Below are 13,922 nucleotides of genomic sequence, written 5' to 3'. Positions count from 1 at the left end.
ACTGATACCTATTATACCGTCAAAGTTGGCAGACAGCTATTTAACTTATTCAGCAATTTTAATTAATTTAACCAATCCGATAGAAATTGGATCTTACCTCCACTCCGTTTTAGATAGCCGCAATAGAAGATTTGACTAAAGCCAATGCTATTTTTGTGGCCAGGCGAATCTTCGCCACGAATCGTGATCCCATAGCGCTCGCCTGAAATGGCTGTGTCACAGGATCGAAACCCCTTGGTAGACCCATTATCTGATTAGATTTTCCTTTACAAACCGGTGCCTAACGACTGGTATATCAAAATCCGTGGTATGTGCTGCTCTAGCTTTTGGAAGGTTTATATAAAAGACCCCTTACTAGTATAACAAATTTGTTTTGCTGGTTTCCTCTGAGACATTGACATTCAATAGCCGATGATTAATAAATCACTGTGTTCTAGTGGTGTCGTTAAACAAAACAAACATATTTTTTATAACGTTAAGGTTTATTTAGCTATTGGCGGTTATGCAAACAGTGTTTTGATTGGTCAAATGACAGGTCATCTCGACATGAGCTAACATCAGATTAGTTAGACTTTGTAACTGCCGCAGCTTCAGTGGGAAGAGTCATCTTCGCAAGCTAAGGCACCATTATGGAATGGTACATCGTTGCGTGTAAAGATAGGGAAGAGGGCATTGGAACAGTTGTGAATTGATTCGCATAATAAGCTAGTGACCTCAGCTTTCGTGGGAAGAACTGTCGTCAAATTAGTCATCCAACAGTCAAAATCCAAAGCATACAGATATTTATCCGTATAATCCTCTTTTTTATGTTCTGACTTATATACATAGAAATATTATTTGAAGGGGGGTTGGAGCGAGCTATCCAGACTGGTTAATAAAACATTTGTGTGATCTCCAATGTGACTACCAAGCAGCTGAAGAACAAGCTAACAATGCTTTAGTTCACCAAATTATATAAGAAGACAAAATGAGTAAAACCTACGCATCAAAATCTGGGGTGGTGTCTGGGATGTTTAAAAAAAAAATTTTTCAGAAAATCAACAGTATATTATCATACGCAACCTATAATATTATTGGGTCGTTGCTGTTCTTGCAGAGTTGGTGGTAGGCAAGCTGTCTCGAAGCGTGACACGTCACTTCCGCCAACTAAGCCTAATGGTCAGCTTGTGTCGTCATGGAGACCCGAGCATGATGGGAACTATACAGTTTACCGCTACGAAGGGCAACATCTTCGAGCCGACAACGCGAGACCTTCAAGACGACAGCAGTCTCTGCCACCACGAAAACCAGAAGGTATTGTAGTGATGCCGGCAAAATGGCATCTTCGCAAACCATTCCGTATAGCATAGTTGGAATGGTACCTTGGTTTGCGAAGATAGCAAAGTGGCCGCAGAAGTAACAACAACAACAATAACAACAATAACCTCAACAGCAACAAGAACATCAATAACAACATTAATAACATCATCATCAACAACAAAACAACCACATCATAAAGAACATCAACAACACAAACAAAATCATCAACACAACACCACCAACAAGCTTTCAGTTCACAGATCACTTTTCATTCGGCCAATCAAAATACTGCTGCGATATATCTTCCGACAGCTTAACGCATTAGGATATATAACGCTATGATATATCTTCCGACAGCTTAACGCATTAGGATATATAACGCTGGGATATATCCTCCGACAGCTTAACGCATTAGGATATATAACGCTGGGATATATCCTCCGACAGCTTAACGCATTAGGATATATAACGCTATGATATATCCTCCGACAGCTTAACGCATTAGGATATATAACGCTGGGATATATCCTCCGACAGCTTAACGCATTAGGATATATAACGCTATGATATATCCTCCGACAGCTTAACGCATTAGGATATATAACGCTGGGATATATCCTCCGACAGCTTAACGCATTAGGATATATAACGCTGGGATATATCCTCCGACAGTTTAACGCATTAGGATATATAACGCTAGGATATATCTTTCGACAGCTTAACGCTTCCAGGTTGATTAACTGAGATATTATACATTATACATATGTACACCCTCATTGGATAGACCCATTAGGTTTTCGCATTCCAACCAGGGCTTCAAGACCGGTCCATGTATACCAGTTTTCCCAGTCCAACCAGGGATTCAACCAAGACTGGTACATGTACAATACAACTAATAGCCGAAATTTCAACGGCGGATCCAGGGTGTACCACAGAACCCGCCCCCTAACATATATTCATGTACCTATCTTTTTCTGCCTTGATAAAAGAAAAACATTTTGGGTTACACGTTTCACGATTTGGTCTATGTGCCCTTTTCCCCTTAGTCTGCTCCACCCCCACCATTGTTTCCTTAGATTCGCCCCTGAATTTGTCACCCGTCGTTAAAACAAACATTCCTTTCTTCAGGTGAAGATGATGCGTTACGACACTCCTTGTCAGCCCCACACAACGACGCACCCCACGGTCCACTGCCTAAGACTAACAATCTTGTAGCGAAAGGTCAGTGTTGCCATATACATGTATATTATGTGTGTATTATACAAACTGTTAACTGACATCCCAGGAAATGTTGGTGCGAGATGTAGCTCATTGGTAGGGCACTCGCCTTGAGGTGTGGTGGATCGCGCGATCGAACACATGAAATTCAAAATTATCTTGGAGGAGCATTTTACCGAATCCACCTTAAGAGGTTTAAATCCCTCAGCCCCCTCCCCCCTCCCCCCCCCTACATAATTTTGAAACACACCCCGAGTACTGACACGCATCCATGCGCGAAAATACGCGTGCATACACACGTCTGTACTACCATTTGATGTTCTTCGACATGTTATCTTTAGTTTGAATTAGAGATGGTCTACGTGTAGCCTTCTTTGATTTAATAGTCCGTATAATATAGTGTTCACTGCCAATATTACTAATATGCTATAATGCATTCTTTGTTTTGTTCAGACTATGCTGGTGTTTCAACCCAGTCTCGTGACGCAGGTTTCAACAGGTAAGAACTATTAATATCTCGAATTCATCTAATTATTAATAACATGCTTTAAAATACATACATGTAATATGATTAGCATATTTTCATTATATACACAACACACACACACACACACACACACACACACACACACACACACACACACGGATATATATATATATAGACAATTTTGTTTTAGCAATTTGGTACTACTGATTGTACTTTAAAATTAATATACATTCTATAACATGACAGTTAAGGATTTAATTTTGTATTATATATTATATTTATATATTTATATTGACAAACGATGCATTAGTTAAATCCAGTCAGATTTCATTTTAAAAGTAATGAGTTTTCTTTTATTTAAACACAGTTACGAAATTGATTAACTCTTTTTATTTTAGTATGTTATATTTTATTATAATTTATTTGGGTTTATTCTATTCAACATGTTTTTAAAGCTAATAAAGTATAAAAGAAGAATTACACGGAATGACATGCATCGCCTGCCATAAACTGTTTTGTTGTCTCTCCTTCACTCCTTCTGTATGTTAAGTAACATTAAATTAAATTAATTTTAAATTAATTTTATAATAACAATAATTTGTAATTCATATTAATCTAGTTACATGTATTTGAAATATTAAAATTATTTGTTAAAAAAAGAAATCAAATAAAAAATGTTATAATAAAACTATTTTTGTTTTTTAACATGTACTGAGATGGACATCCATAGATATTAATGTTTGTTTTGTTTAACGACACCACTAGAGCACATTGATTTATTAATCATCGGTTATTGGATGTCAAACATTTGGTTATTTTGACGTATCTTAGAGAGAAAACCTGCCACATTGCTTTCCATTAGTAGTAAGGGATATTTTATATGTACCATTCCACAGACAGGATAGCACATACCATGACCTTTGATATACTAGTCGTGGTGCACTGGCTGAGACTAGAAATAGCCCAGTGAGCCCACCGACAGGGATAGATCTTAGACCGACCTCGTATCAAGCGAGCGCTTTACCACTGAATATAGATACAATATAATTGCGTATAAACCAAGTCTAATTGGTCTAGGATTTAAGGGCTGTGAGAAAGGGGACTAAACACAAAAACTTGTCGTTGGAACTTAACGCAAGAAATGATGCTGTCGCCGCCATCATCGCTGCCGTCGGAAAAGTTATAGCTTGAGCTTGAACTGTTTGAGCATGCCCCTATACCACTAGGGTTTCAGGCATGTCCATCCCGGTTCCGGTATCTGGATAGCCAGGGGCCTCACCCGGGACAGAATTGGAAAAGTAACAAGGCAAGGCAAAAATAATATTAAAAAAACCCAAATCGAACCAAAGAGGACTGCACGAGTTACGTCCCATGTACAAATGCACCAGAGATAATTAAAAAACATTTGTTTTGTTGAACCGGCCTCGATGGCGTCGTGGTTAAGCCATCGGACATAAGGCTGGTAGGTACAGGGTTCGCATCCTGGTACCGGATCCCATCCAGAGCGAATTTTAACGACTTAATGGGTAGGTGTAATGCCACTTCACGCTCTTCTCTCTCACTAACCACTAACAATTAACAATAGCTGAGGACATCGTCCTTGAATCTTAATTGGATATAAGCACGAAAATAAGTTGAAATAAAATGAAATGTTTTCTTCAATGACACCACTAGAGCATATTAATTATTTTTAAAATCGGATATTAGAGGTGAAACGTTTGGTAATTCATACCTCTTTTTTTTTTAGGAAATTCGCTATATTTTTCCACTAGCAGCCCCCCCTCCGACCCCCCCCCCCCCCAAAAAAAAAAAAAAAGAAGAAAAAAGAAGAAAAACAGAAAAAGAGAGAAGATTATTCACTTCTCCGCGGACAGCACATACCACAGCCTTTGATATAACAGTCGTGGGGAACTGGTTGTAACGGAATAAAAATAGTCTCGCCGAAGGGTTTCAATCATACGGTCGAAACACGTCGGTCGAAGGCTCAACCGACTGAGCTGAATCTCACTGGTATCGGATCCATGGAAAATTTACTTTTCATCGATTCGCAGATCAAAAACCGCGTTTTGTGTTCGTAGGTGTGTCAATCTGACGACATTCGAACTAAATGTGCACGGGCTTAGGAAGGTGCCAAAAAAGGGGGGGGGGGGACACACACATATATATATAAATACATGTATAAATATATAAATTAAAAAAACATCGCTGTTCCCACAAAGTGGGGGGCACGTGCCCCCCTTGCTCCCTACGCCAGTGATTTGGTATACAATTCGATAAAATATATGGTTAAAATTTGGAAAACATATATATTTACCATAACACAACTCATTGACAGTATAGGTTCCTCCTTCCAATGTGGGTGCCCCCCATCCCCAAACACAATATAAACAATATAAAATATTGCCTACACATCCCACCTCCTACTTCATCGGTCCATATAAAGAAACAATTAAAGAAAGAAAGAATTAATCACTTACCTCTATTGATAATTCCACTCAACATTTGCAGGACATATTGGAACAGAACAGCACGGTAGTTAGATGTCTGTCTACATTAGGTAGTATTAGATCCATTGACCAATATTTTATATGTATACACATTTAAAATAAATATGATTATAAATGTCAAATAGCGATCTTTTCGCACATTTCCGAAGTTAATCTAGATTCAGACAAATGTACGTAGTATCGCTTTGACATCATTAAGCATATTGATTAAAACGCCAAAGCATTGTTGACGTCACGTCAAATTAATGTTGATGTTTTTATGGTAACGTCTTCGGTAGTTTTCGTAACTTAACGGAAACTGTCGAAATATCATTGAAATGCGCACCCTCCCACTGCATCCACGCCTGAAGAAAAGTAGCGCAGAACTATTATGTAACAGTAATACTAATTGTTCGTCACCGGCAGGATTGATGATGCAAAGAATATTAACTACTGAAGAAATATTCGTCCACTAAAATGGCAGCCAGTTCTTTGTCAAAATCAGAATATAATGTCACGTCTTAACCTGTCGATCATCCTTATTGGATGTTTTAATATAAAAAAATTAAATAAATAAAATTATTGTGATGTATTTTTATTTTTAGGTGGGATAGGGGCATTTAATTCAAAGTAAAATCGTTACATTTCACAAGAAAAATTTATATTTTGGTCGTTAGGCAGTTGTATCTTAAAACTGCAATTTCGGAAGGAAGGAAATGTTTTATTTACTGACGCACTCAACACATTTTATTTACATGGTATCAGACATATGGTTAAGGACCACACAGATATAGAGAAAGGAAATCCGCTGTCGCCACTTCATGGGCTACTCTTTTCGATTAGTATTAAGGGATCGAGAAATAGCCCAATGGGTCCACCGACGGGGATCGATCCTGGTGCAATCTCGGGTTTATATGTATTATTTAACAATTTAGAATAGATCATGCTTTTCGTCTACATCGGCGAGAGTCTATGATTTGTTATGAAATATAAAAGGAAAAAAGTAGGCCTATATTTAGCATAATTTTAAGGGGATTCCAAATTTAGGGGTTTGCTCAATTTGTTGAGCTTTGAATAACGTACAGCATTTGTTTTAATGCAATATAATATTATGTAGCTACTGTGCAACATGAATGAAACATATTTATGGGCCATAGCAGACTTTTGGCCCTTAACTTTTTCCAAAGGATGGGTCAAGGGACCGCTGTGACCCCTTTGGATCCGCATCTGAGGTCTTCTAGCTACAAGACCGGCCTCGTGGCGCAGTGGTTAAGCCATCGGACTACAGGCTGGTAGGTACTGGGTTCGGATCCCAGTCGAAGCATGGGATTTTTAATCCAGATACCGACTCCAAACCCTGAGTGAGTGCTCTGCAAGGTTTAATGGGTAGGTGTAAACCACTTGCACCGACCAGTGATCCATAACTGGTTTAACAAAGGCCATGGTTTGTGCTATCATGCCTGTGGGAAGCGTCAAATAAAAGATCCCTTGCTGCCTGTCGAAAAAAAGAGTAGCCTATGTGGCGACAGCGGGTTTCCTCTTAAAAGCAGTGTCAAAATGACCATATGTTTGACGTCCAATAGCCGATGATAAGATAAAAAATCAATGTGCTCTAGTGGCGTCGTTAAATAAAACAAACTTTACTTTCTAGCTACAATAAAAAGAAAAACTTTAATCGTGTGTGGCTATATGTAATGTACATATTCTTTTCCGCATTGTTAAATCAATCCTCCACCCCTCCCATTCCAACCTGTGCCCCACGACTGGTATATCAAAAGTCGTGCTATGTGTTGTCTTGTCTGTGGAAACGTGCATATAAAAGATCGCTTGTTGCTAACAGAAAACAAATTGCAGCGGGTGTCCTCTGAGACTACGAGTCAAAAATACCAAATATAATACATTCAATAGCCGAGGATTAATAAATCAATTTAGTTTGCTAGTTTTACTGCTTCCATGAACTCATCATTGAACAGCAGGTCGTGTCCTTCACCCCAGAGTTTTTCTCTAATTGTTCTTGGTTGTGGCCAGATGTTCTGTCTATTACTGCATGGCTGCCGAACGGGGGTCTGTGCAGGCCATGCCCCCCCCCCCCCCCCCCCACACACACACACAAAGACAAACACACTTTCCCTGTTATTGTCCTCAAAATTATGGAAATACCGTATTTGAACACCTGATATTAATATTTTTGTCTCAAGGGAACATGTCCCTGTACTCTAACAGGCCCGGGTCCTTAACACCTATAAATGTCCCTCCCCAGGCCATCGGGGTGATAATGTCCCCCTGCCGCCCCCCCCCCCCCCCCCCCACCCACTTTCGTTTCGAATACACTTTGCTGAGCCTGCACTGGGATTATGTATATACAACTGTGTCCTTATTAAATGTTTATGATAGTTTTGGTATACACAGTTCCGTCGCTGACGGAATACACAGTTCCACACTGATTCACTGATTCTTCGACGGTACAACAACTCAAGACAAACGTATCTTTCTCGATAGTGGATATTTACAAATAGCTTGGTATTAATTCGATTACCTATTAGTTAACAACCTGTTTCTTTTTATGTGTCAAACATCTTTTGGATATTTCAGATCGAGAAACAATAAATTTGCCACATCCTGGGCCAACGCGAGGGTCGAAAACACCATTGTCAATGACAGGTAAGAGAACATCAATGGCAGGTCCATAGTGTAGACGTAAGGTGACAAGTTTCTTAAAGGGACAGACCCTAGTTTTTAAACACTACTGCATATTTTTCACTATTAGAGCCGTTTATGATGACTGAAATCAAACATTACTTATATTGTATTCTTTAGATTATCCATTTCCGTAGAACCGAGGTGTTTCTGGTAATCCTGGTGTTTGTAGTACCAAAAATTGCATTTTTCATATTTTAAAAAGTCTGAGAAGTAGCGGTTTATTGATTCGAGTTCTAGTCTATTTTTAAGAATATTTCCTGTTTTAGCATCAGAGACTATTCTTTCACTCTATTGTAACTTTATCCAAATGAGTTACAGGTTTGTAAATTAACTAAACTTAGTGTCCATTTTTTTACGGGTTAAAACTAGCGTCTGCGACTTTAAGCTGGCAGTTTTTGTAGTTTTTTTCATTCATACTTTTTATCTATCACCATTTGTCTGACATTGTCATCACCTTAATATTTCTTAATTTGAAAAAAACCACACAAAAAACATCAGCACTTTCAAAATCGTATTTCTAGTCAGTACTGCTTCTATATATGAGTCACTGTAAACTGTTTCGCCACTAGGAGGACTACCTCTTTCCAGGACGCTACAACTTCCTACTTCGTTTATAGCAGGACTGCCACTCTCAAGGCCGGTCCTTCCAGTTTTAAATTGTCCCAGTAAGATTGATCTGTTCGATTCTGTCTTCACGGAACATGCCTCAGAAGTTAGAACGTCTTCGTGGTGTCTGCCAAAGTCAAAAGTCAAAATGAAATCTGGCTTTGGATGCAACCTTTCTATACCAACCCACCTACCAAACATCCCAACTCTGAACAAAAACCTCACCGTGTTGCAGGGGTGTAACATTTTCTTTGGGAATGGCCAATACAGCACAAAATTGAAATTTTGAGTAAAAGTCAGTGTCTCTGTGATGTTTGTGTTTTTGCACAGTTCTTTACACTGTGTTTTTGTTTGAGTCTTGAATTTTTATATTGGTGTTGATCATCACTTTGTTTGCATTGCCATAGTTTGACACCCAATAGCCGATGTATTTTTCGTGCTGGGGTGTCGTTAAACATTCATTTATTCTGAACAAAAACAAATACCGAACTCGGAACATTTCGAAAAGTGCGGCCAGCGTAGAGGAAAAAACAACCCTTTATAACTAAATATTTGTTTTATTTTTCTATAATTTTTCTATCAAACATGTCCGACCATTCTAATGTTTGTCACTATCCCCTGAATCAACCCGTGATAAAACAAAACATGTTAAGTATAGGTAATTGTGTTATTAAGTCTTAAAGTGTGAGATATAATATTGTAAATTTGCTGTCATCAAACGTTACCTCTTGGCAAGTGTTCAGTCCTCGGAGATGGATACCGAATACTCCTTTCATTTGACAGAACCACATAGAACCTACACGACAAAACCGTAATTCATGATCAGGTCCTTATTTCTGCACAATGCAGAGGGTATGTAACAAAATAGTACATGATTTCATGAATCTCTATTCAGTGTCTCGTCTATAGGAGGACATCCACTCCCAAGGAGATCCTTTACTGGAGATTGCATCCCTCTTTGACCGCCAAAAAAAAGACTGCCACTTCCAGACTAGTTTAAAACTAGCACCGGATAAAGCTCATTAAATTACGTGCAGGTGTGATGACATACTCATGAAGCATTATCATAACAGTGAAGGAATCAGGCGTTCGCGAAATGTGAGAATGTCCTACCCCACCGGTGGCATCCGAAAATGGTTAATTATCTTTTCTCAGTGGAAAATGCTTAAGCCTACGTTTCTTTCTTGCACTACAACCAACTTATTGGATAGGTTTTGTCTACAATGTATGATCACCATTATCATGACTTATTTTAGCTAAATTTGTTTTTGTTTCACTGCAGCGATGGTCGAAAAAAGACCAAACGTCATCAGCATGATCAAGAAGCAAATAAACAGAACAAGGAAGAAAAGAAATCCAATGGTGCAACGGACGGTCCTAGACATTTAGAAGGAAATGATAAAATGCAGCACGGCAAAGACCAGTACCACGAACAAAGCCCTAGACCAAAAGAAAAGCCAGTGGATATATTTCATGCCAGTAACCCAAACAAGGTACAATCACCCTCTGTCGAATCTCCATCTACACAAAGAAAGGTTAAAGTACCACAACATAAACCTAACCCTGTAGAAACGCAAAAGCATTCTCCTGTAATTAGTCCCGATTCAGAAATAGAAAGTAAACCAATGAAGCACAGATATCAATGGCGGGCGGACTTCCGACAAAGCGAACCGCCAATTCATATTTCCGAAAGAGAAAGCAGACGACAAGAAAGGGAGCTAACCCACAAGCCGACCCTCACCGACATTAAGGATATTTACAAGGCGTATATAGGTGTTACGAAAAGGAACATGAAACACGACTACGACAGAAATAAGACTTCGCACTCGGATTCGGAGTTTCTCGAACAGAAAAGGACAGTGCCTTCAGAGAAAGAGCACATTCTAAATCCCAGGGAAACGCATTCGTGGATCAAAATACATTCTGTGTACGGGTCCGATTCGTTTAAGAAACAAAGGAAACAGTGCTTTATTGATAAATTAGCTAAGGTTGAGATGGACATGATTAAACAAAACCAGATTGAAAATAAAGAGAAGGAAAAACGCAGGAACGAAGCGAAGATGCGCCAGCAGAGACAACTCATGTTTGTTCGAAAACGTTTCCAAGAACAACAATGGCGTCGCTTCCGGACGCAGTACGTCACAAGCCGCGTTCTTGAGCACGAACTCATGAATCGGCACAAATACGGTTTGCCGGAAGCCTACGGAGATGACACAGATAATAATAGTGCCAAACCGAGACGTAAAAAGAAACCAAATGTTAGTGATTTCGACGAGAATAAAGCCAAGCAGAAGTATGAGAAGAAATTCAAGGACATGTTCGATTACAACGCAGGACCCTCTTGGGATTCTAGCGGGAAAACGCCCAAGATGGAAGGCATTGACATTGTGGTAGTTGAAGTGCACGATACGGAAGGTTAGTGTTGAGTGTTTTAAAGCTGAAATATCAAAGAAAGAAAGAAAGAAATACCGAAAGAAGTGCTTTATTTAATGACGCACAACATTAATTACGGTTATAATGTTTTATATGGCGTCGGGCATAATATGGTTACAGTCCAGGGCTACTCTTTTTTCGATTAATTTCGTAGCAAGAGATCTTTTTAAGGGATTGTGCATATCACAGCCTTTGTTACTTACAATATCAAAGTTGCAAGTGTCATATTTCGCTAATTTTAAAGTTATTTGTGACGGATAACTACACATTAATCCATCCCATACATAATATTTGTGCTGTAAAATTAACTCAAGAATATCAAAATATTGATGTGCTGTCACTCAGCATACATATTTGCTTTCTTAAGAATTCTGGATAAAAATAGTAAAGATTAATTTTATAAAGTATAGTAAAGTTTGTTTTATTTAACGACGCCACTAGAGCACATTGATTTTTTATCTTATCATCGGCAATTGGACGTCAAACATATGGTCATTCTGACACTGTTTTTTTAGAGGAAACCCGCTGTCGCCACATAGGCTACTCTTTTTACGACAGGCAGCAAGGAATCTTTTATTTGCGCTTCCCACAGGCAGGATAGCACAAACCATGGCCTTTGTTGAACCAGTTATGGATCACTGGTCGGTTAATTTTATAAAGTATATAAATTAGCTCTTAGCTCTCAAAGAATGTTTGGAGAAATACATGATACCTGAAACGTCAAGTGCTTTTTAAAACCTGCCAGTCATCCTCAAAATATTTCGTTATAACGTTATGCTTCTTTTTCAACATTAAAAGTAGATGTAGTTATTGAAAGATGTACTTTTATTGTTCTGTGTCCTATGATAACTCGATAATACTGGGCTGGCTTTTGGTATTTCCCCTTCTACCTACCTATATATCTATACATGCATCCATCCATATGTATGTATGTATGTATGTATGTTTTTTATTTTTTTTTTATATATATATATATATATATGTATATATGTATGTATGTATATGTATATGTATATGTATATGATATATGATATATCTTTGTTAATTACAGGGAATGTGAAGCATCAAAAGAAGGATGTAAAGAAAATAGTCAAAGAAGCTAAAAACGCAATCAGTGTATCCAAGTCAGGTATGCATATCATTTAATATTAAATTAATAATTAAATTCAGTGGTTTGGGTGCTAGATTGGATGGGGACGTCATACTAACAACCAATTTAATCAATACATTGGTCGGATAACTGGGTTTTTTGATGTAGATTCCAATTGTTCTATATTACTATAGATCTCTAGAAAATACCTTCACCTGTCCTTGATATTTAAAGGCGCAGTCCCTAGTTTCAGCCCGTGAAAATGGACACTAAATTTATTCAATCCACAAACATGTAACACACATTTGGATAAGGTTATAACAGAGAGAGAAGCTAAAACCTGTGATGTTTAAACGGAAATGCCGTCTAAAAATAACCAGCGCTTGTCTCGTTAACCATTACTTCTTAAGACGAACGTGCCTTTTAGAAACTAGGGTCTGTCTCTTTAATTGGCTAGCAGTCATAAGCATAAACAAGAACGTATATCCGGCCTGGACAAAACTCCTTCTGTTTTTTGTTGTTTGTTTGTTTGTTGTTGTTTTGTTTTGGGTTTTTTGTTGGGGTTTTTTGTGATATTTTAATTTTATATATAATATTGTTTGTACATATCAGATGATGACGTTACGGACAAGTCTAAATCACGACTGACGCCGGGTTACCGACGTAGTAGGAGCAGGAGCAGGAGCAGGAGTAGGAGTCGAGGTCGGAGTGGTGACAGGAGCCAGAACAAGAGCAGGAGTCAGAGCTGGGGTCGTGTTTCGTTAGACTCTTTGGATCTCGATGACGATGACGACGATGATGACATTTTTGAAAGAGCCAGAAGAAAATACAATTTGAGCGTTGACGATGAAGACGAGGTCTAAAGCAGACGATTAAACTAGATCAGTTATGTAACTGCCTATTTAGAGTCCATTAGCAGTTACATGCCAAAGAATAGTTCTTAATTTATTTTATTATTTATACAGTGTTTTATACAGTGATACGTATGCATTAGTTTGTTCGTGAATCAGATTAGGTGGACCAAACCAACGATCGGGATGGGTTGGGGGATCTTAAACCTACTTCATATAAAAAAATTGGGAACGCCCGATTTCCTGTTAATTTAGGTTAGTGCTTATGTCTAAATTAAAGGTTATGATACACTTGTAATGGACCTTGGTTATCTGAGATGTTTGTTTGTTCAGGATACAGATTAACTGGTGGTGGTGATAGTGTGAGAGAGAGAGAGAGAGAGAGAGAGAGAGAGAGAGAGAGAGAGAGAGAGAGAGAGAGAGAGAGAGAGAGAGAGAGAGAGAGAGAGAGAGAGAGAGAGGGGGAGAGAGACGGAGACGGACGGAGACGGACGGAGAGAGAGAGGGGGGGGAGAGAGATAGGGCGAGAAACAGAGATCGAGATAAGATGGGAGCGAATGATGTAATGACCTTACATTTCAAGAGTCCACAACTGATCTAAAAACCCACTCTTGGATGGAAGCTGCACTAGACTATGAACACAACATCTAACCTAATGACTAAACCAGTGCTACTGAAGCCACCATATACATTATGTTCGCAAAGGGTCTTTTCTGATCAGACATTGTGAAACAAATTCAGCATTTAGGACA

The 13,922-nt window shown here is 38.6% G+C and overlaps 1 protein-coding gene and 1 long non-coding RNA gene across 4 annotated transcripts in view; one reads left to right on the top strand and one right to left on the bottom strand.

Annotated features, from left to right (window-relative positions):
• LOC121384517 overlaps positions 1–5,651 on the bottom strand; it is a 6,438-nt gene extending 787 nt beyond the window's left edge. Inside the window, exon 1 of the long non-coding RNA XR_005959406.1 lies at positions 5,482–5,651. This is a non-coding gene — a long non-coding RNA (uncharacterized LOC121384517). The remainder of the gene's footprint in view (positions 1–5,481) is intronic.
• Positions 1–13,592, top strand: part of LOC121384516 (DNA ligase 1-like) — a 40,147-nt gene extending 26,555 nt beyond the window's left edge. For 2 of the 3 annotated variants that reach the window (XM_041514931.1, XM_041514932.1), the window contains exons 2-8: positions 1,097–1,293; positions 2,428–2,520; positions 2,971–3,016; positions 8,083–8,151; positions 10,079–11,211; positions 12,281–12,358; positions 12,932–13,592. In XM_041514931.1, coding sequence (XP_041370865.1) covers positions 1,097–1,293; positions 2,428–2,520; positions 2,971–3,016; positions 8,083–8,151; positions 10,079–11,211; positions 12,281–12,358; positions 12,932–13,182 — 1,867 coding nt within the window. In that variant the 3' untranslated portion in view covers positions 13,183–13,592. The remainder of the gene's footprint in view (positions 1–1,096; positions 1,294–2,427; positions 2,521–2,970; positions 3,017–8,082; positions 8,152–10,078; positions 11,212–12,280; positions 12,359–12,931) is intronic. The other variant, XM_041514933.1, reaches the window with a different exon arrangement.
• The last annotated feature ends 330 nt before the right edge of the window (positions 13,593–13,922 follow it).

This window comes from Gigantopelta aegis, chromosome 10 (genome assembly GCF_016097555.1).
Source record: "Gigantopelta aegis isolate Gae_Host chromosome 10, Gae_host_genome, whole genome shotgun sequence".
In the NCBI taxonomy this organism is placed as follows: domain Eukaryota; kingdom Metazoa; phylum Mollusca; class Gastropoda; order Neomphalida; family Peltospiridae; genus Gigantopelta; species Gigantopelta aegis.
Note: the sequence above shows the minus strand (reverse complement) of the source record. Positions and strands in the feature narration are given on the sequence as shown.